This window comes from Prionailurus viverrinus, chromosome B2 (genome assembly GCF_022837055.1).
Source record: "Prionailurus viverrinus isolate Anna chromosome B2, UM_Priviv_1.0, whole genome shotgun sequence".
NCBI classification, from domain to species: Eukaryota; Metazoa; Chordata; class Mammalia; order Carnivora; family Felidae; genus Prionailurus; species Prionailurus viverrinus.
The window spans coordinates 11,484,620-11,509,259 of record NC_062565.1 but is presented as its reverse complement, the minus strand read 5'-3'; the positions used below and the strand labels follow the sequence as shown (position 1 = coordinate 11,509,259).

Sequence of the window (24,640 nt, the reverse complement as noted above, 5' to 3'; positions counted from 1 at the left end):
GCTACTGCATAACCATTTTTAAAAGTGATCTACAAAGATATCCATGATAACCTTGCTAAGAGGAAAGAACACTTTTGTACAATTATGTAGAGCATGATTTCATTTTTCCATATACACACACATATATATACACAGATATATTTGTATCTGATAATCCTAGAAAAAAAAGTCATAGAAGATATACTACCTTCTGTGACCCGATTAAAGGCATCTATCAAAATCCTATAGTGAAAATCAAACTTCATTTGAATCTTCAGAATTCCCCATTAAAGTCAGAAATAAAGAAAAAATTCCTTCTATCATTGCCTTTGTTCCATAATGCTTTAAGGGTTGTAACCCAGCCAATGACAAGAAAAATCATTGGGAAATATAAAACTGGAAAAGGAAGAGACGAAAATGAGAGAGGGGTAGTGAATGCAGTGGTGGGTAATACAGAGGGGACTTCGACTCGACTGTAAGATTATAGTCCTAAAAAAAAAAAAGGAAAGAAAGAAAGAAACCAAAATGTTAAACCCTGACAAAGCTGTTTGACATATGTATATTTGCGTGTTATATTTTCTTTGTTGCTATGTTTGAAATAGATCATTCTAAAAATAACCTGGAAGGATAAACCGTGGTTATCTGTCCAAGAGGGACTGAAACTTGGCAACGGGGTTCAGAGACCAGAGAGAGACATTTTCTTGAATCCTTTCCAAGCTTTTGGATGTTAAAATCAAATGAATGTCATTAACTATTTAAAACATTTAATACATTCTTTTATTTTTTAAATTTTTTTAAACACTTTATTTATTTTTGAGAGACAGAGACAGAGCGTGAGTGGAGCGGGGGAGGTGCAGAGAGAGAGGGAGACACAGAATCCCAAGCAGGCTCCAGGCTCCGAGCTGTCAGCACAGAGCCCGACGCGGGGCTCGAACCCACGAACCGTGAGATCATGACCTGAGCTGAAGTCGGACACTCAACCGAATGAGCCACCCAGGCGCCTCTAACACATTCTTTTGAGGGGGCTTGGTTACAATGGAGATGAGTGGTTGGCCAGGGAGTGAGGACGGGGTTTGAGTGTAATCGGGCACTAGAGATATTTGGGGAGTGATGGAAATATTCTAGAACCGAGGCGAAATGATAGTTGCACACATCTGTAAACCTACCAAATGCCATTAAATCGTGCACGCGAGACAGGTGAATTCTGTGTTTGCGGATTTAACCTCAATGACTTAAAAAGGTTGAAGGGAACAAAGGGGCGTTCACCTAAGTTCATATGATTTGGCCGAGGAATTCCGTTTTTGGCAAACTACCCTCAAAACATGCACACAGATTTTAAGAAAGAAAAGAGACTCAGATATTCTATGGAAATATTTTAAATTTTTGTAGAGAAATAGGGGCACCCAGCTGGCTCAGTCTGTGGAGGTGTGACTCTTGATCTTGGGGTTGTGAGTTTGAGCCCCATGTTGGGTGTAGAGGTTACTTAAAAACAAAATCTTAAAAAAATTTTTTTGTAGAGAAATACATTTATGGAAAAACCAAACTAATACAGAAACAGATTAAATGCTAGAGCATTGGCCTGGGCAAGGTCACACGTCACCTGTCACTCAGCGGAGGAACGACTCTTGGACCCAGTTCCCTTGATAAGAAGCCATTTCTGTTCCCAAAGTGCTCCCAGACCACCAGGGCACAAAGAGCATGTCTACGATCTATGCTCATGCAGTGTTGACCAAAACATTGTGGAAAAGAGCATTCGTACCATATTGGGGCAATGGTTTAAGGTCTGCTGTTGCTTTTTCAGACTTTCGGAAACATGGAGTGTTTATGCATTTGTAATACAATATAGCAATATATAAATATCAGTAGAGTGGATTAGTGTCCTGTGCTTGCCTCAAGGGTCCCCATTCTGCCTCACAAACAAATCACCAAAGACCCACTGACAGTTTATCTTCTCTCTTGACTTGCCTGGCTTCCATATCGTTCTAGGCAACTGTAAATGCTTTTCATCACTAGAAGATAAATGGAGAAATCACCAAAACATTACTGCTGACACATTTTTGAAATATAGATCTATGTATTGTTACTGTTTTAGTTTATTTATGGCAAATCCCATGCTTACCTGACCTTGAACTACCTCTGCATTTTTTTTTTTTTTTTGGCACTGGGGCTCATTGCTAACTCGGTGTCCAGTTTCTATGGAGAGAGGGAGAAAACAGAGAAGTGTGGTGACCTGGCTAGACTCCCCCTGAGGAATTCTTTACATCACCTGCACCATCGACAGGAGCTGCTCCTTGGGTTTGCAATCCAGCCTTTTCTTCAGGGTGAAACAGCAGATGTCTTTATCACTTCCAATTACCATTACAAGAAGCAAAATTATAGAGTTGTAATATGGTCATTGGGGAACAGGCTGCCCCTATAGAGATTGGTGGGGGGGATGTCTCAAAACTGTTAAAACAAGAAATTTGAAACTGAGCAATATTTTTATAGCACTTAGATATTTGCAAACAATACAAAGAACCGCCCCCCCCCCCCCCCCCCCCCGTGGGTATGATCCTGTTTATCTACCCAGTGAGTGGCCTCAACCAAGTCCCCGGTTTTGGCTCCTGGAATTAATACATTTCAAAATAACCTAGACGCTCAATGTCTTATTCAGGCTTCACATTCAGCCAGTGAGATTTTTATCCGGCAAAAGACTTATGGGAAAAGAATTGTAGTGTTTCTTATTTATTCTTATTTAGGTTCAAGAAAAACCTACTCGATTACAGAACAGTGTATTTACTCTTAAGTGGCAATATTAGTATTTGTTTTAACCTAAGATTGATAGATTTGTCAGAATGAAAATTGTAAGCAAATAAAAGCAAATGCTCCTTGTTGCTTTTATCATGAAATCAAATATATGTTGCAAATCCACTCGAGGGGGGTGAGACTTTTTCTGAACACTTAGCTGCTGTTTTCACATTAATCCCTTCATTTTGTCTCAGGAAAGAGACCCTGCGGCTTGAGAATCCCTTTGTGTGGTCCTTTCATTCTGTCCCCAAATGACACCCACCAGTTCAGCCTGGACACAGTGCCATTAAGCAGCCTCACTAGCCCTGACCCAGCTCTTCCTAAAGCTCCGGGAAGCCCATGCACCATGCTTATTCGAGGACATTCTAATTTTTATTTCTCTACGTTGGTCCCAGGATTGTTCTCTTGTTTATTTCAGGTCATGGGGAAAGTGCCAACGATTTCCATTAATAAGACGGAAGGTTGCCACATCTACCTCAGTGAAGATGCACTGGACTGTGAGATCGTGAGTGCCAAATCATCTGAAATGAATGTCCTGATTCCTCAGGATGGTGATTATGTAAGTACCTTTTAAAAGCCGGTAAAGAATTTTTCTTGAGCATTTTTTATTAGCATTCTTTTTTTCTTCATTTTTTTTAATGTTTATTTATTTTGAGAGAGAATGTCAAGCAGGCTCTGCACCATCAGCACAGAGCCTGATGTGAGGCTTGAACTCACAAACTGTGATGAGATCGTGACCTGCGCTGAAATCAAGAGTTGGATGCTTAACTGACTGAGCCACCCAGGCGCCCCATCCTTATGAACATTCTCAGAGATTGATTAATCAGCTCCCAACCTGTGAACTTCATTTGTAGAATAATTCACAGGCAGAAGAGGAATTCGGAGAGTTGCCTTCCACAGTTCTTCTCCCCTGTTAGTTTCCTGACTGGGCTCATTCCTGGATTTGTGATTCTCTAGGAAGTTCACTGATAATTACCTTAACGGGCAAACTTTTCTCAAATGGTACCCCATACGTCTGAGTTCATGGTACTGAGGACTGACTGTTTTCCTTTGCTGGGGTGGAGGCAAACAGAAAGGAAGGAGAAATGCCTTGGGGAAAAAATGGGAGGGAGGTCGACAATAAGTAGACCTATTTCTCCTGTAGGTATACTTACAACAGGGGTTCTCAAACTCAGTGTAAGGATCAGCTGAGAAGCTTGACGAAAATGTCAGCTCCCAAAGTCTGCACCTACAGGTCGGATTCAGGGGGCTTTGGGCGGAGTCTGGGGATCTGCACTTTAACAGGCATCCCGGGTGATTCTGATGCCATCAGCCCATCCAGCCCCTCTGAGAAACACAGCCTAATTGATTCTGCAACTATTTCTTCTCTATGCCTCCTCTCCCCAACAAAGCAACCCCTAAAAGAAGCACGCAGATGCTCTCACACATCGAAAAGGAAGTCTAAATGAATACTTTTTTCTGCATCATTCAGTGTGGTGAGCTTGCTGGTTGATGCAACTTGGAAGCAAGTTATTGCTTCCTTCTAGTTGTTGCTTCTTGGAAGAGTACAGATCAACCCAGAGGCGATTCCCTCTGACTCTAACTGTGCAGGAAGGGGGAGGGGGGGGAGAAGGGACAGGGAAGCAGGGAAGGATGGGAGAAAAAGGAACTTCGAAGGCACCGCATCAGCCTGTGGTTCAGACACCAGCCGACTGTCTACACAGTCAGTACTCAGGTTGATCTCCTTAGGCAGACGACATCCATGCTCACACATTCTCTTTGTCCACCTGTCTTGAGTACTACCCAGCCTCATGCTAAGTAGCACAGCCTAGAATCCATCCTGTCAGGCTGAAAAACAGAAGTCCGCCAGCACTGGGCCGTGCCTCCCAGCTCGGTATTTGGCCGGTATGACCCTGAGCTGGGGAAGAGTCTTCTCACATTCTCCATCTCCACACTGCTGAGGAGCTAAAACTAATACAAAGCAGCTTCGGATAAGAGAGCTGAAACTTAGGGTGGTCCCTGGCCTTTGAAGCTGTGTAGGCAGAAGGCTCAGTCTGCAAGGGACCTGGATCTTCTAAGAAAAACAGTGGGTCTGGACCACCTTGCCGGAGTGATTGAGCTAGCATTCCTGGGCGTGGTCCCCGGATCTGCATTTGTTAAAGCTTCTCTGGTGATTCCAACATGGAGCCAAGCTTGAGATCCACTGACCTAAAGCATGAGTAGGGGTCAAAACCTGAGCTTCCAGGCTGAAAAAGGAGTCTTCCCTTTATAGGTAGATTATCTTATGCCCTCATTCCAGCTTCTCTTCTTTTTTTTTTTTTAATTTTTTTTAACATTTATTTATTTTTGAGACAGAGAGAGAGAGCATGAACAGGGGAGGGTCAGAGAAAGAGGGAGACACAGAATCTGAAACAGGCTCCAGGCTCTGAGCTGTCAGCACAGAGCCCGACGGGGGCTCGAACCCACGGACCGCGAGATCATGACCTGAGCCGAAGTCGGACGCTTAACCGACTGAGCCACCCAGGCGCCCCATCCAGCTTCTCTTCTTATATTTTCTAGTTGGAGGTGGAAGGAAGCAATACACGGGTCCAGCCGTGGGCATAGCAGTCTGGGGGTGGATGGTGGGGATGACTCATCCTGAAGGAAATCAGTCGCCCAGAGAAGAATGTCATCACATTACTGTCACTTCACTCCCAAAAAAGATGTGAAGCAGCTGAATCATGGTTACTAGCAAAGAAGCACCTCCACTCCGGGGTACTCCCCACCTGACCTGTTCTTGAGAGCAACCACCAAGCTTCCTTGTCTACTCATGGGGAAGAGACCCAGATGGGATACTGACCACACACACACACTAGGTTATGAAGACTTCAGCTTCTTTGCTTCATCTTAAGGCTTTCCACTACAGATTTCACTCAGGGAGAATTCATCGCTCCTTAGAGAAAGGGCCTTCCCTAAAATTAAAAAATTTTAATTTTTGTTTGTGAGTTCAAGCCCCGCGTTGGGCTCTATGCCGTCAGCGTGGAGCCCACTTCGGATCCTCTGTCTCCCTTGATCTCTGACCCTCCCCCACTTGTGCTCTCTCTCTCCCCGCCCCCCAAAAATAAAATAAAGAAGAAGAAGAATTTTAAAAAAGGGCTTTCCCTTTAAAATAAATATAGCTTGTTCCAAAAGAAGCCGTTGCATCCCACAGCTGAAAAGATACCGACTTGCATGTATATTCCACTGAAACATTGTGTCTCCTTGATGGCTGAATGCAGACACCAGCTTGTTCGATACTTGGGGTTTCAGCAGTGCTGTGTGTTCAGGAAGTCCAGGGAGGCCATGGAAGCCAGCATCAAGAGTACTGCTTCTCACCTTCCTTTTCGATCATCTTCTTTTTTTGAACGTTTATTTGTTGTTGAGAGAGTGAGAGCGAGCAGAGGAGGGTCAGAGAGAGAGAGAGGGAGACACAGCATCCGAAGCAGGCTCCACGCTCCGAGCTGTCAGCACAGAGCCTGACGCGGGGCTCAAAGTCACGAACCGGGAGATCGTGACCTGGGCTGAAGTGAAGTGGGACACGGGAAAGACTGAGCCACCCAGGTGCCCTGGATCCTCTCCTGAAATGACCGCAGAATCACTTTCTGGGGAAAAGAGAGATTCCAAACTACATTTGTTTTGGCTCTCCTGCATCCCCCCTCCATCCCCCACACATCTCTCTCTCTCTCTCTCTCTCTCTCTCTCTCTCTCTCTCTCTGGCATATATTTCCCAGTGGGAAGAGATGGTGGCAGGATGCCGAGTAAGAAATTTATAACCCGAAGCACATTTTCCTATTTCATCAAAGGGTACACCAATAACACCGGGATAAAACCTTTCTACTCAGCGTGACTGGACATCAGCAGCCTCAGTGTCCCCTTGGAACTTTCTGGAAATACAGATGACCATTCTCTTCCCCAGCTCTCCTGAATCAGAATCTGCATTTTTAAGTTTATTTGCAAGAGGAGGTGGGGAGGGGCGGAGACAGAGGAATAGAGAGAGAATCCCAAGCAGGCTCCCAGCTGCCAACAGGAGCCCAACACAGGGCTCAAATTCACGAACTATGATATCATGACCTTAGCTGAAACCAAGCCCAATGTTTAACGGAATGAGCCCCTCAGGGGCCCCAGAATCTGGGTTTGAACAGGACCCCCAGCTGAACCTGTGCAAGTTCGAGTTTGGTGGAGAGGCTGTCCACCGCTGGCCGCTCTGCTCACAGCAATAGCATCTTAAGCCAGTTGCTTGACCTCCCAGACCTGTTTCCCATGGATGGCGTCTCAGTAACACCTCACTCACAGGGCTATCAATTGACTGAGTCCATGTATATCTAGTACTTAGAAGAATGCTTCATTCTTAGGGGGTTCTAGGTTTCCCACACACACACCCTTTTTTTTCAAATTTATTTATTTTGAGAGAGAGAGAGAGAGAGAGAGAGAGAGCGCATGAGCAGGGGAGGGGCAGAGAGAGAGAGAGGGGGACAGAGGATCCGAAGTAGGCTCTGCACTGTCAGCACAGAGCCCGATGCAGGGCTCGAACTCACGAACTGTGAGATCATGACCTGAGCCAAAGTCAGACTCTTAACTAACTGAGCCCCCCAGGCACCCCAGGAGGATCCAGCTTTAATCACGATGCCCGCACAGTCACAGAACTGACACATAACTATCCGGGTCTCCACATGACACACAGGACCTCTCCACAACACACGCTTGGGTCCCCTAAAATGTCTTTGTCCATCATGTGACGCTATTCAGGCTCCCATCTGTTTGCAGAAGAAAGCCCGGGTTCAAGTAACTTTGTTCTCCATTCTTCCAGAGAGAATTTCCTGTTCCAGAACAGTTCAAGACAGCCTGGGACGGATCCAAGTTGGTCACGGAACCTGCAGAAATTATGGGCTAACCTCCAGAGAGACTGAGCCCCCTGACCTGAACCCATCAAAAAAAGAAATAAAAGCAAAACAAAAAAAACAAAAAAACAAGCAGCATTGAAGACCTAGAAGTCGCAGGAACACCTACTGCTTTAGTTTTGGCTTCCAGCAGTTCTGTGTTCTAGAAACAGCATCGTTTCTGGCATGCCTTCGTGGGCATTTTGAAGTATTTAACGTTTCTTCATGATTTGCCTTTGTGTGTAATTTGAGTTCCACATGATGACTAGTGAGCATTACACATTTTAAGGGGGAGGGGAGAATTCTGTCCCCCTAATATCATGAACACAGTAGCTGATAGGTAAAAATACTGCATGATTCAATTTGACACTTCGGTTTAATTGCTAGTTGGAAAATAAAACCTCTGAGAATCTAAGATGTACATTTTTACCCTTGAGACAGTTTCAGTGTGATGCAGTAGTAATATGCTCTGAAAAGTTTTGACCTTTTTTCCCTCGTTTTTACCAAATGTTCACCTTTGTCAGCGTGGATACATTGTCAGCATGATACATATTTCAAGGCACTTTTTTTTTTTTTTACAAAACGTAAGAAAGTTCCATCCATTATCCAGTTTCTTGGTCCTTAAAAGACTTGTATTCTTTACAGTTACTAAAACTTAAAACTAAAAGTCATTTCTAATTTTTCTTAAAATATTCCTCTGCCATTGTCAAATGGGAAACTTTTACTTTTCTGCAGAAAGTTTTTTTTTTTATGCCAAACGATTGGTGGGAGGAGGCAGACAGATTACCTCACAATTTTGCTCAAAGATCAAGCTCATAAATTTTTTTTGTTTCCCAGTGTTGAACCTGTTGAATGAGTAATCAGATGCCTTGTAAAGTGTGTCGTTAATGTTTTATTATAGACTTCCTTTTTCGCTTTCCAGACTTCTAACCAGTCTCAAAACGATGAGAGTTAAAAAGCCATAGATGTAACACTTCTTCCAAAACCTAAGAAATTGTTTGTTGGCTTGACTTGCTGCTCCTATTTTGTAGTATTGATAGAACATGCTTTTCCAGTACAAGAGAAACTAGCATATTCCTTTGTATTCTTTCAGTACACAGCGCTGAACAATCCACAACTTGTTGGATCAGTGTAATGAATTCTAGTATAATGCTTGCAGACCCAATACAAGCATATATATATTGTGCCTCCTACAGCCTTTGGGATACGTCGTTTCCGTTTTTTAAATACCTTCTATACCCATACAGTATTCAAATTACTAATGCTCATGTACCAAGGTTTTGCTATAAAAGTTTTGTTCATATGAATTACGTGGCTTTAGTAAATATCTTTTTTTTCAACTGTAAACCTATTCTGAAATAAAGTAAAATTCTAATTGTTTAAATCCTGTGATGAATTCTGGGTGTTAAAATTATTATTTTCCACTTTGATTTGCCCCCTTGCTCTTATGTCAGATATGTCAGATTCAGGAAAGACGGCTGAGCCCTTCTGGTTGAATTGGGGAATGTATCCAACATGCCATCAGCTTCCCTGAAGAATGGCTTCTTGAACGTACCAGATAAAGCCATTTGCAGTTGGAATGACTGTCAGTCAGAAAAGTCTAGAATCCAGCTCCATAATTCAAGTCCTCTTCACTAGGAAAATCCCCCTCATAGACCTTCATTAATGTAAATATCCCAGAAAATGAATTTACTTTTTAGTAGGATACAATAATACATATACTATATATTTTAATGTATAATATAAGGAAAAATAACTTACAATAAATTTGTAAATAAACTTCTGGAGGAAAAATTTTAAGTGGGAAGAAAAGACTCTAAAAAGAACATGCTGCATATCCATTAAATAGTAATAATTTACATCACTCATCATCAGAGAAATACAAATCAAAAACCACAATGAGATACCACCTGACACCTGTCAGAATGGCTAACATTAACAACTCAGGCAACAACAGATGTTGGCGAGGATGCGGAGAAAGAGGATCTCTTTTGCATTGTTGGTGGGAACCTAAGCTGGTGCAGCCGCTCTGGAAAACAGTATGGAGGTTCCTCAAAAAACTAAAACTAGAACTACCCTACGACCCAGCAATTGCACTACTAGGCATTTATCCAAGGGATACAGGTGTGCTGTTTCGAAGGGACACATGCACCCCAATGTTTAGAGCAGCACTATCGACAATAGCCAAAGTATGGAAAGAGCCCAAATGTCTGTCTACTGATGAATGGACAAAAATGTGGTTCATATATATAATGGAATATTACTTGGCAATCTAAAAGAATGAAATCTTGCCATTTGCAACGATGTGGATGGAACTAGAGTGTATTATGCTAAGCAAAATAAGTCAGAAAAAGACAAATATATGGAATTTAAAAAAAGATGAATAAAAGGGAAGGGAAAGAAAAATAAAAACAGAGGGAGGCAAACCATAAGAGACTCTTAAATACAGAGAACAAACTGAGGGTTGCTGGAAGGGAGGCTTCTTAGGGGATGGGCTAGATGGGGGGTGGGCATTAAGAGGGCACCTGCTGGGATGAGCACTGGGTGTTATATGTAAGTGATGAATCACTAAATTCTGTTCCTGAAACCAATACTACACTGTTAACTGACTTGAATTTAAATAAATAATTTTTTTAATTAAATGTCATAATAACAAAAAAGTAGTCCTAATTTTATATTGAAAAAGTTCACTTAAAATTCTTAGACTCTGTTGGCTGGCCTTGGGCTGGTATCAGGCTTTCAAAATGCTTCATTACAGATACTGAGAATTTGGACTTGAGGTTCAATTATTTTACCAGCCCTGGGGCCCTAAGTTACCTACTGGTTTTATGAGTAGGTTGAATTTATTGAAAAAGGAAAGAAAAAAAAAAAAAACAAACTTCGGCATATATAGGAAAATAATTACCAAGACAATGCTGCTTTTGCAATATGCTTGTTTTCTTGCACATTATGGAATTGCAGTGTTACCAGTGATATGAGGCCCTAATAAATATTGGCAAAGGGGTAAGAAATCCAGAGTAGCACAACTGAATGTCATGTACATTCACCAAAAAAATCAGAGCAAAAATAAATGTCAGCAAATCAAGTGCAAGGGTCTCCTGTATCTCTTTGCTTTGTGATGTTACCAACTATCCTTTTGTAGGATCAAATGATTAAAGAATCCAGAGTCTATTGTTTTGAAAACTCTTTCCTTGATAATATAGTTTCCATCAGATAATCTATTACTCGTAGTCTTATTTTCACAAGACGTCTTAAAGTGAGAGGTCCGTACAAACCACTTCTCCTTATTTATGGAAATTCTTTCTAGAACTGGTAGGAAATACATACAGTTTTATTCATTCACTCATTCATTCAGTTGAAAATGTCTACTTCAGGGGCGCCTGGGTGGCGCAGTCGGTTGAGCTTCTGACTTCAGCCAGGTCACGATCTCGCGGTCCGGGAGTTCGAGCTCCGCGTCAGGCTCTGGGCTGATGGCTCAGAGCCTGGAGCCTGTTTACGATTCTGTGTCTCCCTCTCTCTCTGCCCCTCCCCCGTTCATGCTCTGTCTCTCTCTGTCCCCAAAATAAATAAACGTTGAAAAAAAAAATTAAAAAAAAAAAAAGAAAATGTCTACTTCAACTTCTTAGAGTCTAGATGAGTTTATCTAAAGAGTCCCTTCATTTTAAAGAAGAAAAAACTGATGTCCAGTGACATTAGCAACTTGCATAAAGCAAGCAACACTGTTTTATAACTGTTTGATAATTACTATAACTTGACTTTGAGTCTCACCACGTTTCTGAAAACTCTCCAAGGACATTAAATCCAGTGGTTTTATCCCACTCCTCATCCACTGAAATTGTGGACGCTACCGTTTCCCTGTTAAACTCTATTTGATTTTGTGATGCCCAGTAAACATCTCTGGTTCCTCTCCCTTCTTTTTCTCCCTCTCAGATGCCCATTTGTCTCGCTTAACTTCATCTATCACTTCTGTGTAGATGACTGCCAAATCCACATCCCCAGCCCAGTTCCAGTGTCCCCAGTGTCTTAACTCCAAGTGCCCATAGACTATTTCTACCCACCTGTCCCAAGGGCATTCCCCGTGCCAAAACTTAATACACGTTTGCTACACATATCCGTATCTTCCTCGTCTGCCTTTCTAGCTGCAGTCAATTGTCATTGACAGATCTACAACCGGACATTTCCTGTGACAGGAAACACCCAAAGAGAACCAGATCTGGAAGAAACCATGGTTTAGTCTTAAATGTGCTTAATTCCGGATATCTTTGTGACATTTAATTGGAAATGAAGAGCGTGCAGTTGGTTATGGGTCTTTTCCAATGCCTGCGACACGAAATCTTTAGGAAGCATTTCCTAAGTTTCATGTTCCAAAAATGACTTTCATTAAACATACTCATTTCAAAACAATTATTTTAAACCATTGGCACTTGCTGTACTTCAGATACAGATACAATTTAAGGGCTTTTAATGGCTTTGGCAGACAAGTTGATATAAGCTTGTATCTGTGCTACAAGTGAAAAGTAAGCCAGCTCTAGTTAACCAATGATGATCCATCCAGATTTCTCCAAATGGTTTTCATTCTTCTACAGTTTGTTTTGTGACTTTGCACAGAACATGCAACTAACAAAGGGTAGCATTTGCCTATCAGGAGAGACGTTTTTTCACGTTTCCCTCTAGTACAACCTAACGCTTTATATCGAAAGATGCTTTTTGCCCAAAGGCACAATTTTGAATGTTTGAGTTCTAAGTCCCCTTTATTGCAATGCCTTGCTTTTTATTAAGACCGTCACGGTCAAAAAAATGGTATCCCACTGCCATGAAGAGCCAGGTAAAAGAAATGCATCGTTGACCACACTTACTAAACCATAATGGGTATTTTTAAATCCCATTCACCAATATCACAAAGGTGTGCCTTAGTCACATTCAGTTACAAATTTCCCGTGACATCAATAATCCATCTTGGAAACTAATCAGAAGGGGTGCATTTAAAAAAAAGGGGAGGGTTGTTATTTTTAATAATAACTGCATGGCCTCATTTCTTCAACTTGTAAATCAATAGACTTCTAATGGACCTTCTTCCCATGAACATAACAGTTTTGTAGATTTGTTTGGGAAAGTGAGATGTGTTGGGGAAGACTTATTTTTCTTCCTGCTCGTTGTCCTGTGGGGGACATTATGTTTACACATAATGAATGGTACACATGTCCTAGCAGGGGTGAGCTAATGACACATGTCCCCCAGCAGCCTGCCCTGCATGCAGCCGATATTATGACACCCCCCTGTTTCGGGCATTCTTCTTCAGAAGAAAATACCCGAGTTAGGCAGGTGCAGACTGCTGGTTCCAGGTGACTGACTGCCATCTGTGATCAAGCATGCTAAAATCTATGATCCTCTATGGACATTTAGAGACACAGCCCTGTAACATTACTGCAAGATGTACAGAGATCTAGAGAAATATTTTAAAGAGGCATATATGATATGTATTTTCAGGAAAAAGATAGAAATATATGGCAATATGGTATTTATAGGAGTTGTATGTCCTATGTACTCTCCATATCCTGGGATAGAGAAAAGTTGGACGAATAACCAGGAATTTTCCTCCACTCTTACAGACCTTACTTTGTCAGCTCTGACGGCAATGGTAAATCAAAACAGAAATTTTGCTATTTATCTAATTGAAGCAAAACAAAATTAATTGGATATGCCTACTGGGAAAAAATAGTATTTGAGGGGCGCCTGGGTGGCCCAGTCACTTAAGCATCTGGCTCTTGATTTCGGCTGAGGTCATGATCTCGGCTCAGGTCATGATGTCACAGTTCATGAGTTCCAGCCCTGCGTAGGGCTCCGTGCTGACAGCATGGAGCCTGCTTAGGAATCTCTCTCTCTGTTTCTCCCCTGCTTGTTCTCTCTCTCTCTTTCTCTCTCTCTCTCAAAATAAATAAGTAAACTTTTTTAAAAATTGTATTTGAAAACCTAAGTTATCCAAATCACCTGTCCACATTCACTAAATAAGTGGTCAAAACTTCCCTATATATATATGTACTCAAACACTGCTGATATGCGAGTATCTGAATAAAGAAGGAATATTTTAACGTAAGCCCATTCACTGGATGTGGAATTCAGAGAGTGATGTCCCATGATTAACAACCAAAATCCAGTTCTCTAAGGAGTTATCAAAATGTTCTCTCGTTTGTTAGCATCTAAAATAACTACACCAGCAATATGGTCTACATTCTGTAAGATGCTCCTACTGAATGGCTATCCAACTATTACATCAAATTAAATCAATTCCATACTCTCTAGTTTTCAGAAATAAGTCTCTCCAACATCTCACCAGATAGGCATATTTCCAACAGGGCTTATCTTCTGAGGGAAAAAAAAAGCTCATATTTCATTAACTCTTCAAGAGAGTAAAGCAGGTCTTGCACTAATTAGAAGGAACGCTGGCATGGAAGTCAGAAGATCCGGGATGTGCTCCTACCCAGCGGTGTGTCCGTGTGACAAATGCAGGTGACACCTTTAACGATGTGTAATTCTTCTCATAGAAAGAGTTTGGAAGTTTTCCTTCCATTTCTACCCTTTGGAGCAGCTTCAAGAGAATAGGTGTTAACTCTTCTTTAAATGTTTGGTAGAATTCACTTGGGAAGCCATCTGGCCCTGGACTCTTGTTTTTTGGGAGATTTTTTGATTACTAATTTGCTTTCCTTACTGGTTCTGAGTCTGTTCAGATTTTCTATTTCTTCCTGTTTCAGTTTTGGTAGTGTATATGTTTCTAGGAATTTGTCCATTTCTTCCAGGTTGCCCATTTTATTGGCATATAATTGCTCATAATATTCTCTTATTATTGTTTTTATTTCTGCTGTGTTAGTTGTGATCTCTCCTCTTTCATTCTTGATTGTATTTATCTGAGTCCTTTCCTTTTTTTTTTTTTTTTTTTTTTTTTGATCAAACTGGCTAGTGGTTTATCAATTTTGTTAATTCTTTCAAAGAACCAGCTTCTGGTTTCATTGTTCTACTGTTTTGTTTGTTTGTTTGTTTGTTTCAATAGCATAGATTTCTGCTCTGATCTTTATTATTTCCTGTCTTCTGCTAGTTTGGGGTTTTATTTGCTGTTCTTTTTCCAGCTCTTTAAGGTGTAAGGTTAGTTTGTGTATCCGAGACCTTCCTTCTTTAGGAAGGCCTGGATTGCTATATACTTTCCTCTTATGACCGCCTTTGCTGCGTCCCAGAGGTTTGGGGCTGTGGTGTTATCATTTTCATTGGCTTCCATGTACTTTTTAGTTTCCTCTTTAACTTAGCTCATTCATTCTTTAGTAGGATGGTCTTTAGTCTCCAAGTATTTGTTATCTTTCTACATTTTTTCTTGTGGTTGATTTCGAGTTTCATAGCATTGTGGTCTGAAAATATGCACAGTATGATCTCAATCTTTTTGTACTTGTTGAGGGCTGATTTGTGTCCCAGTATGTGATCTATTCTAGAGAATGTTCCATGTACACTGGAGAAGAATGTGTATTCTACTGCTTTTGGATGAAATGTTCTGAATATATCTGTTAAGTCCATCTGGTCCAGTGTGTCATTCAAAGCCATTGTTTCCTTGTTGGTTTTCTGTTAGATGATTGCTGTTAGTGGGGTGTTGAAGTCCCCTACTATTATGGTATTATTATCGATGAGTTTCTTTATGTTTGTGATTAACTGATTTATACCTTTGGGTGCTCTCACATTTGGAGCATAAATGTTTACAATTGTTGGATCTTCTTGGTGGATAGACCCCTTAATTCTGATATAATGCCCTTCTTCATCTCTTGTTACAGTCTTTATTTTAAAGTCTAGATTGTCTGATATAAGTATGGCTACTCCAGCTTTCTTTTGTTGACCATTAGCATGATAGATGGTTCTCTATCCCCTTACTTTCAACTTGAAGGTGTCTTTAGGTCTAAAGTGGGTCTCTTGTAAACAGCATAAATGGATCTTGTTTTCTTATCCATTCTGTTACCCTATGTCTTTTGATTGGAGCATTTAGTCCATTGATGTTTAGAGTGAGTCCTGAAAGATGTGAATTGATTGCCATTATGTTGCCTGTACAGTTGGAGTTTCTGGTGGTGGTCTCTAGTCCTTTCTAGTCTTTGTTGCTTTTGGTCTTTTTGGTTTGTTTTTTGTTTTTTTGTTTTGTTTTGTTTTTGTTTTTTTCATCTTTTCTCCCCTGAGAGAAAAATCCCCCTTAAAATTTCTTGCAGGGCTGGTTTAGTAGTCACAAACTCCTTTAATTTTTGTTTGTCTGTGAAACTTTTAATCTTTCCTTCTATTTTGAATGACAACCTTGCTGGATAAAGAATTCTTTCCTGCATATTTTTCTGATTTAGCATATTGAATATATCCTGCCACTCCTTTCTGGCCTGCCAAGTTTCTGTGGATAGGTCTGCTGCTAACCTCATCTGTCTTCCCTTGTAGGTTAAGGACTTTTTTTTTTTTCCTTGCTGTTTCATGATTCTTTCCTTGCCTAAGTATTTTGTGAATTTGACTATGGTATGCCTTGTTGATGGTTGGTTTTTGTTGAATGTAATGGGAATCCTGTGTGCTTCCTGGATTTTGACATCTGTGTCTTTCCCCAGGTTAAGAAAGTTTTCTGCTGTGATTTGCTCACATAAACCTTCTACCCCCTTTTCTCTGTCTTTATCTTCTGGGTCCCTTATGATTCTGATGTCATTCCTTTTTAATAAGTCACTGAGTTCTCTAATTCTTAAATCATGCTTTTTTTCCTAGTCTCCCTCTTTTTTTCTGCTTCGTTATTCTCCAGAAGTTTGTCCTTTATATTGCTGATTCACTGCTCTGTTTTATGTATCCTTGCTGTTGTGGCATCCATCCGAGATTGCAACTCAGTTACAGAATTTTTGTTCATCCTGACTAGCTTTTACTTCTTTTATCTACACAGAAAGGGATTCTATTTTATTTTCAACCCCAGCTAGTATACTTATTATTGTGATTCTAAATTCTGCTTCAGACATCTTGCTTGTATCTGTGTTGATTAAGTCCCTGGCTGTCATTTCTTCCTGTTCTTTCTTTTGGGGTACATTCCTTCATTTCATCATTCTGAAGGAAGAAAAGGAATTAATAAGGTAAAAAAAATAAAATTAAAAAATTAAAAACAACACAAAAAAATCAAATAAAGGATGCTAGATCCTAGGTGTGTTTTGGTCTGGTGTTGAAATGAGCTTGATAGGTTAGAGAAAAAAAAAAAAGGGAAATAGAAGAAAAGAAAAAAAGGGGGAAAAAAAAGAAAAATAAAGAAAATGTTTGAAAATTTGAAAAAATCAATACACTAAAATAGAATAAAATGAAATGATGGAAGTAAAATGGAATTTTTAACAATTACAAAAAAGTAAAAAATAATTTAAAAAATAAAAGCATTTTTAATAAAAATAGAAAATAAAAATAAATTTTTTCTTTCTGTATTCAAGAATAAGAAAAAAAAAATTGAATAGATGGACCAGCGATCAGACTGAAATACGATTGAAATTATATCCAGTTTCCCCTAGAAGTCAAACTATGAAGTACTTTATAGTCGGTAAACTAAGCAAGTGGAGAGACTTGTGTTTGTCAAGAGCACTCTTGGCTCAGTTGGGCGGGATTTAGTGTAATGGCTCCATTCTCCACTAGATGGCGCTGCTTAGTTTACGCGGGTGGATTGCTGCGGCGCTTATAGCCGTGTACACGCATGCGCGGGAGGTGTGAAAATGTCGTCACCCAGGTAGGTACCCACTCTCCAGTATCAAATCTCTGTGCTCTCCCTGGCAATTGAGCACCCCTCCTTTGTCTCCGGCTTCCTTCCACCCCCGCTTTTACACTGTCCGTGACCAAACCGTCAGGCTGCCGAGAGGCACCTGCCTCCTGAGTTTTATCTCAGATGTGGCCGGTTCTGACCCCTCACTTCTGAGGGACCGAGGCTTCGACCGCTCAGATCCTCTGGAGGAGGGTCTCACCGAGCACTGGCCGATGCCGGAAGCCCCCAGGAACGTTCGCAAGACCTTGCCGCTGCCGATTCCGCGAGACTGCAACCGGATGCCAGCCCGCCCCAGAAAAAGTTCACGCGATGGTGCAGCAGCAGCAGCAGCGTTTCAGGGATTATGGTAAGTGACGACACACAGCTGACCCCAGGCTTCCCCCTTAACGACCTTGTTCCAGCGCCAGCGAATGCGGTTGTTCTCTGGGGTCTGCTGAGACCAGGTGACCACACAGCCTCTACCAGGTGTCCTCCAAGCAGGGGAACCGCTTCTCCCCGTGTGGCCCAAAGACCCCCAGACTTCACTCTGCTCCTGGGGATTCGCCCTTCCCACCAGAGCACCGCCGGGTATCCAGCTGTGTTGTTTCAGACTCTGCGCTCCCCCTGTTTATAGAGTCTTGATGGAATTTAAACCCTCTCCTTTCTCCTTTCTCCCTTTTTTATTCAGTCCCTTTGTTCACACTCTTTCTTTTCTCTCCAGCTGCTTTCAGGGGGTGTGGGAAATGCTTTCCCGTCTCCAGCCTCCCTCCGTGGCTTCTCTCTCCCCAAGTTCACCTCCCCACCCGGCACACCTGCTGGGTTCTGTGGTTCAGGTTGTGCAGATTGTTTAGTTGATCCTCAGATCAGTTTTCTAGGTGTGCAGGATGTTTAGTGTTGATCTGGCTGCATGTCAGGGGGCGGGAGACACACACAAAAAGCTTCCATGCTGTTCCACCATCCTGGCCTCTCGTCTATTAGTCAATATTATTGTCATCATTATAGCATTGAGAAAAATACTAAGAAAGATAGCAACATGGCAATAATAGCTATCTTTGGAGTATGAGGTAGGAAGGAAGGACCTTTTCTCTTTCTATTCTTTATTGTTTGAGTTTGTCAGAATAAGCATTATATGCATTTGATTACTAAAATTCTCATAATCCTCTGTGTTATTAAAGACCCAATAATTTTTTTAAGATTTTATTTTTAAATAATCTCTACACCCAACATGGGGCTTGAACTCGTGACCCTGAGATCAAGAGTCACATGCTCTACCAACTGAGCCAGCCAGGCCCCACACCCGGTGAAATTTAAAACACATTCGAAAGAACATAATTACCTTTTATCAATTTATTTTTGTCTGCTACAGATTACAGGTTTCTGTTTCAAAAGAGCACACATGAAGAAAATGTTTTGTAATCAACGTGAAAAAATACAATCCAAAGAGAAAAATCAAATATTTTTAAGTGCCTTTGAAAAAAATTTGAAAAAAAGTGCTAAAAGCTATTTAACCAGGACACTTGCTTAGAGCCTAGTGATTTTGATTTGCCAAATGAAACATTTTTTAGACACTTTTATGTGATTGGGACTGAGGATACAAGGGGACAAGTGTCACAGTCTCTACCTTGAGGAAAAATTTAGGTTGAAGATGCTTTAGAAAAAATTAAAATTTTCTTTTTAATTTCTAAAAAAAATTATTAAATAAATGCACCCATTCTAAAACATGAGGAGAGAAAACAAAAAAAGTTATATGCCAAAGTACAGAAAATAAAAGGAAGAATGAGATAGAAGAAACAGAGCAAGAGGAAACCTAAGACCAAATTTTTTGTAGACATAGGGTTTGATAAATGTGATACATTATAGCACAGGAAAACAGAAACTCAATTCAACAAGTGTACACACTATTTTTAAAAGCCACATCTAAAACCAAGCATCTCAAAATATTACAACTAAAAGGATGGGTAAAGAAAAATAGGGGAATGTAAAAAATAAGAAAGTGGGAGTCACATTACTAATACTGTATAATACAATAAAATTCAAAGAAAATACATTAAGCAAAAAATTAAAGGTTACTACTTTATAATGATGAAGGATATACATCACACTGAAAACACAACTCTCAGAAGTCTTTATGGGGCTGTGTTAGCTTTCTATTGCTGCATAACACATAACCTCACCAAATGGTTTCAAACAACACCCACTTATCCCATCATTTCTGTCGTCACAAGTCTGACGTGGTGAGAGCTCTGGTCAGGGTCTAGCGAGACTGAAATCCCATCAAGATGCCCTAGAGCTGTACTCTCTCCTCTAGAACTTGTCCAGGGCTTGAGGTCCTCTTCTAGACTCAGATTATTAACAGAATTACATTCCTTGAGGTCGTAGGTCCAAAGTCTGTATTCCCTTGCTGGATAATCGTTCCCTCGCTGGGGATCGTTCTTAGCTTCTAGAAGCTGCCCTCAAGTCCTTGGCTCACAGCCCCTTCCATAAGCAGTTCACGACAGGCCAGCATGAGAATCTGTCTCTCCCCGCAGCTCGCAACGTCTTTCATCTCTGACCTTTAAATTCTCTTTTAAAGGACTCACCTGATTTGGTCAAGCCCACTCAGAATAATCTCCCTTTTGATTAACTTCAAGTTGACTGATTAGGTATGGTTAATTTTATCTGCAAAATCCCTTCTACCTTTGCCATATAATGTAGCCTAATCATGGGAGTAACAGCCCATCATATTCACAGAACTCTTTCACACTCAAGGAGAGAAATTATACCCAGCATGTCCTCCAGGGGGCAAGGATTTTGGAAACATTTTTAGAATTCTGCCTGCCACAGCGTTGAATTGTTTTTCATGAAAATGTGTTCAGCAATAACTGTTAAAAATGCAGAAAGATGAATCTTTTAAAAATACAAAAGTAGTGGGCTCTAATATGCACTTCTGTCTTGGACAGACTGAGTACGCAAAATAACTATGACTCTGATTAAAAAAATCGAAATTATATTATTAATGAGATTCGTTTCAAAGATGATCAGAACTCTAAAAATAGAGAAAATACTTGTTTTTCCAGTGTCTTATGGACTTAATCCTTTATGAGGGTTAAATGAAAATTGAAGAGCCTAAAAAGTAAATATTATATGGGCCATGGTGTTTGAGGACAAGGTAGTAAAGCTAAAACCAAGAAGAGAAGATTTAGTAAGATAGCCCAACCACTGAAAAAGTTTACTCTTCTAAATAATTTTTATATATACAGTATCTACAGTCTTTTCAGGCTTTAAACATTTTTTTTTAAATTTTTGGGTGCCTGGATGGCTCAGTCAGTTAAGTGTCTGATTTCGTCTCAGGTCATGATCTCAAGGCTCATAAATGTGAGTCCCGCGTCAGCCTCTGTGCTGACAGCTCAGATCCTGGAGCCTACTACTTTGGATTCTGTGTCTCCCTCTCTCACGGCCCCTCCTCTGCTTGCACTCTGTCTCTCTCTCTCTCCTCTGTCTCTCTCAAAAATAACTTTCAATTTGAAAGCAAGGGGCAGAGAGAGAGAGGGAAACAGAGGATCCAAAGCAGGCTCTGCACTCTGAGAGCAGAGCCCAAGGTGGGCTTGAACTCACAAACCATGAGATCATGACCTGAGCCAAAGTCAGACACTTAACTGATGAGCCACCAAGGGGCCCAGGCACCCCACTTCTAAATAAGTCTTGAACCAAAGAAGACAGCAATACTGCAATAATAAATTAGTAACAATGGAGACACTATATGAAAGATTATAGAGTGATAAGCATACTGGCAAAGAAGTTAAGAAAGGGAAACAAACCATATTAAAGGAATTCTGGAGAAATAAATTAATAAAGCAAATATTAAAGAGTTGTAGCAATTAAAATATTTTTTATGTTTGAAAAAGAAGACAAGTAGAAAGATCTCTATAGACAACGTGACCATCCGTTGGGGTGCAAAGATATTTCTTTGTGGTTTGAATTTGTTATAACAAGCATATTTTACAATTAAAAAATAGATGACAGGTAGGCAAATAAGGAATATTCTGGCTTTTGCAGGTTAGCTAGAAAGTGCCACTTACATTGATTATTTTTCCAGTACCTTATGAAACATTTAAAAATTGATCATACAGTAGTTCAAAATTAGTATCAAGTTCTAAAATGCAAAAAATACACAAGCATCATTTCTGAGCTTAAGACAATGAGGCTAGAAAATGAGAATTAAAAACTAACTACAAGATTAACCATTAAATAGAGAGTTCTTTGATTTTAAAAATTTTTTCAGTTATAAGTATCTTTAGGTTTTTGTGTTCTTGAGCAACTTTTAGCAACTTTTCTTTTTCTAAAAAATAATCCATGGGGCGCCTAGGTGGCGCAGTCGGTTAAGCGTCCGACTTCAGCCAGGTCATGATCTCGAGGTCCGTGAGTTTGAGCCCCGCGTCAGGCTCTGGGCTGATGGCTCAGAGCCTGGAGCCTGTTTCCGATTCTGTGTCTCCCTCTCTCTCTGCCCCTCCCCCGTTCATGCTCTGTGTCTCTCTGTCCCAAAAATAAATAAACGTTGAAAAAAAAATTAAAAACAAAAATAATCCATTTGGATTATTTGGAATGAAACTGTCATATTGTATCAATGTATCTTCGGTACATTGAATAATGTTCATCAGAAAACATAGGTAAAAAGCTCTGAAGGACCAGCTGTGTAAATGAGTAATTATTTTTCAGACCTTCTAGGGTATTATATAATGTCTTCTGGACTTGGTCTTGAAGTCTGTATGGGTCAGCCTCAGTGGTAACAAACTGCACTGCTACTTGGTTTGGAGGACAAATTAGACTTCAGCCCTCCTGGAGCTTGAGTTCTTGGTATTAAAAACCATAGGAATAAAATTATTGAATTTCCACAAAGGATTGAGGGCTTGAGGCTTAAACTTAAACTGTTCTTCCTTGGTGTTCTACACCTGTAGTCTCTTTTTTTCTTTATTAACATTGCCAGAATTTTGTTCATTGTATTGGTTTTTTCTTCCAGAAACTAGTTATTGAATTTATTGACAGATTACACTGTTCTGTTTTCTGGATTTTAATTTTTGATGGCTATCCCATTTATTTTCATTGTTTTACTTTTACAAATAATCCTATAGGAAATATGCTTGACTTGTATTTTTATACCCTCATGCTCATATTTCTGAAAGGTGGATTTCTAAAAGGAGAATTAATGAGTCAACAAAACTCAGATGTTTTGAATGCTGGTGGATGCTACCAAATTACCCTTCCAAAAAGGTGTGCAAAATTACACTCCCTCCAACTGTGCATGAGTAACCTATTTCTCCATACCTCATCAACACTGGGTACCATTCATCTTGGTAATTCTTCCAGTCTGATAGACAAAAGTATGATATGGTATTTTTTTAAATATGAAATTTATTGTCAAATTGGTTTCCATAAAACACCCAGTGCTCATCCCAACAGGTGCTTTTCTCAATGCCCATCACCCACTTTTCCCTCCCTCCCACCCCCCATCAACCCTCAGTTTATCCTTAGTTTTTAAGAGTCTCTTGTGGTTTGCTTCCCTCCCTAACTTTTTTTTTTCCCTTCCCCTCCCCTGTTGTCTTCTGTTAAGTTTCTCAGGATCCACATGAGAGTGAAAACATATGGTATCTGTCTTTCTCTGTATGGCTTATTTCATGTAGCATAATACTCTCCAGTTCCATCCATGTTGCTACAAAAGGCCATATTTCATTCTTTCTCATTGCCATGTAGTATTCCATTGTGTATATAAACCACATTGTCTTTATCCATTCATCAGTTGATGGATATTGAGGCTCTTTCCATAATTTGGCTATTGTTGAAAGCACTGCTATAAACATTGGGGTACAAGTGCCCCTATGCATCAGCACTCCTGTATCCCTTGGGTAAATTCCTAGCAGTGCTATTGCTGGGTCATAGGGTAGATCTATTTTTAATTTTTTGAGAAACCTCCACACTGTTTTCCAGAGTGGCTGCACCAGTTTGAATTCCCACCAACAGTGCAAGAGGGTTCCTGTTTCTCCACATGCTCTCCAGCATCTATAGTCTCCTGATTTGTTCATTTTAGCCACTCTGACTAGCTTGAGGTGGTATCTCATTGTGGTTTTGATTCGTATTTCCCCGATGAGGAGTGATGTTGAACATCTTTCATGTGCCTGTTGGGATATGGCTTATTTAAGTACACAAAATTGATGGGGTGTGGGGAAAAGCTTATTTGATAAAAAGAGGTTAAGTCATCGTGGTAGTAAGAATAAAAAATTGAGCCAGGATATTAAATTTAGAAAAGGGTGTACAGGTCAACAAAACTCCATGTCAAGAGAGAAAAATGGAGAAGCAATGAGGAATTATGGAATTTTTCCTTCTTTTGACCCCAGGAGTGAGGAGGCCAAGAACAGAGTGGGAACTGGATGAAGTTGGGTTCCAGTTTCTGTTCACATCCTGCATATTTCAACTCCAGACTAGCCTGGCAGTGGGGCCCCACTTTATGATAAGGAGAATACATGGGGGGAAATCGTGTAAATAAAGTAAAATAATCATGAGGAGGGAAAGAGTGGCATTAGGCTAGGAGGCTCTGCCTTGGAGGGAGGTTAGGGAGAGATTTGGATGGAGTGGTGTCTGAGCCAAGGGTGAAATTCTAAGAATCTGAGTTGAGCATAAATAAAAGGGCTAAGATGAGCTGGCTGTTCAAGAGCTTTTGTGGCTTTTCCCTGGACTGGTTGCTTCCAGTGCTAATAAAGAAAGGTGCAGACAGAGGCAAAGGAGTGTTTTCCCCATTCATTTGTACCAACACCTTATAAATATTTGGCCTTTGTCTTTCATAATAGCTTTCTATTGCTGACTGGGTGGGAGCCACACTCAGCCTCCCACTGTGACCTATCTGGGCACCATCACCGCTCTCCAACGTGTGACCTGGGCACTTTTTCTGTTGGCTTCTTTCCTCTCGATGTCAGTCACTTTCTTCACACATCTACTTCTTTTCAGCTTTTTACCTTACACTGTCCATACCTTCCGAGCTTTCACTTCAGCCCCGCTTCTCATATTTTGCAAGTAATATCTAATTCAAATCCCAAAGTAGTCCTTCCTTTCCTGCATTTCCTGGACACTAAGTGTATATGTAAACACACCCGGGAGCTAGTTGACAGATAGTCGTGGGTTTCTGTTAGTATAAAATGAAGATCCAGATCTATTATTTTAAAGATCCTCTGGTTCTGGAGTTGGGTTTGGATAGTGTGGTGGAGTTCTTAGCTTTGGA

General features: G+C 40.6%; 1 protein-coding gene across 5 annotated transcripts in view; it reads left to right on the top strand.

Annotated features, from left to right (window-relative positions):
- CAP2 (cyclase associated actin cytoskeleton regulatory protein 2) overlaps positions 1-9,024 on the top strand; it is a 155,196-nt gene extending 146,172 nt beyond the window's left edge. For all 5 annotated transcript variants that reach the window (XM_047860580.1, XM_047860579.1, XM_047860578.1 and 2 more), the window contains 2 exons: positions 3,185-3,325; positions 7,571-9,024. In XM_047860580.1, the coding sequence (XP_047716536.1) occupies positions 3,185-3,325; positions 7,571-7,654 (225 nt within the window). In that variant the 3' untranslated portion in view covers positions 7,655-9,024. The remainder of the gene's footprint in view (positions 1-3,184; positions 3,326-7,570) is intronic.
- Positions 9,025-24,640: the final 15,616 nt, after the last annotated feature.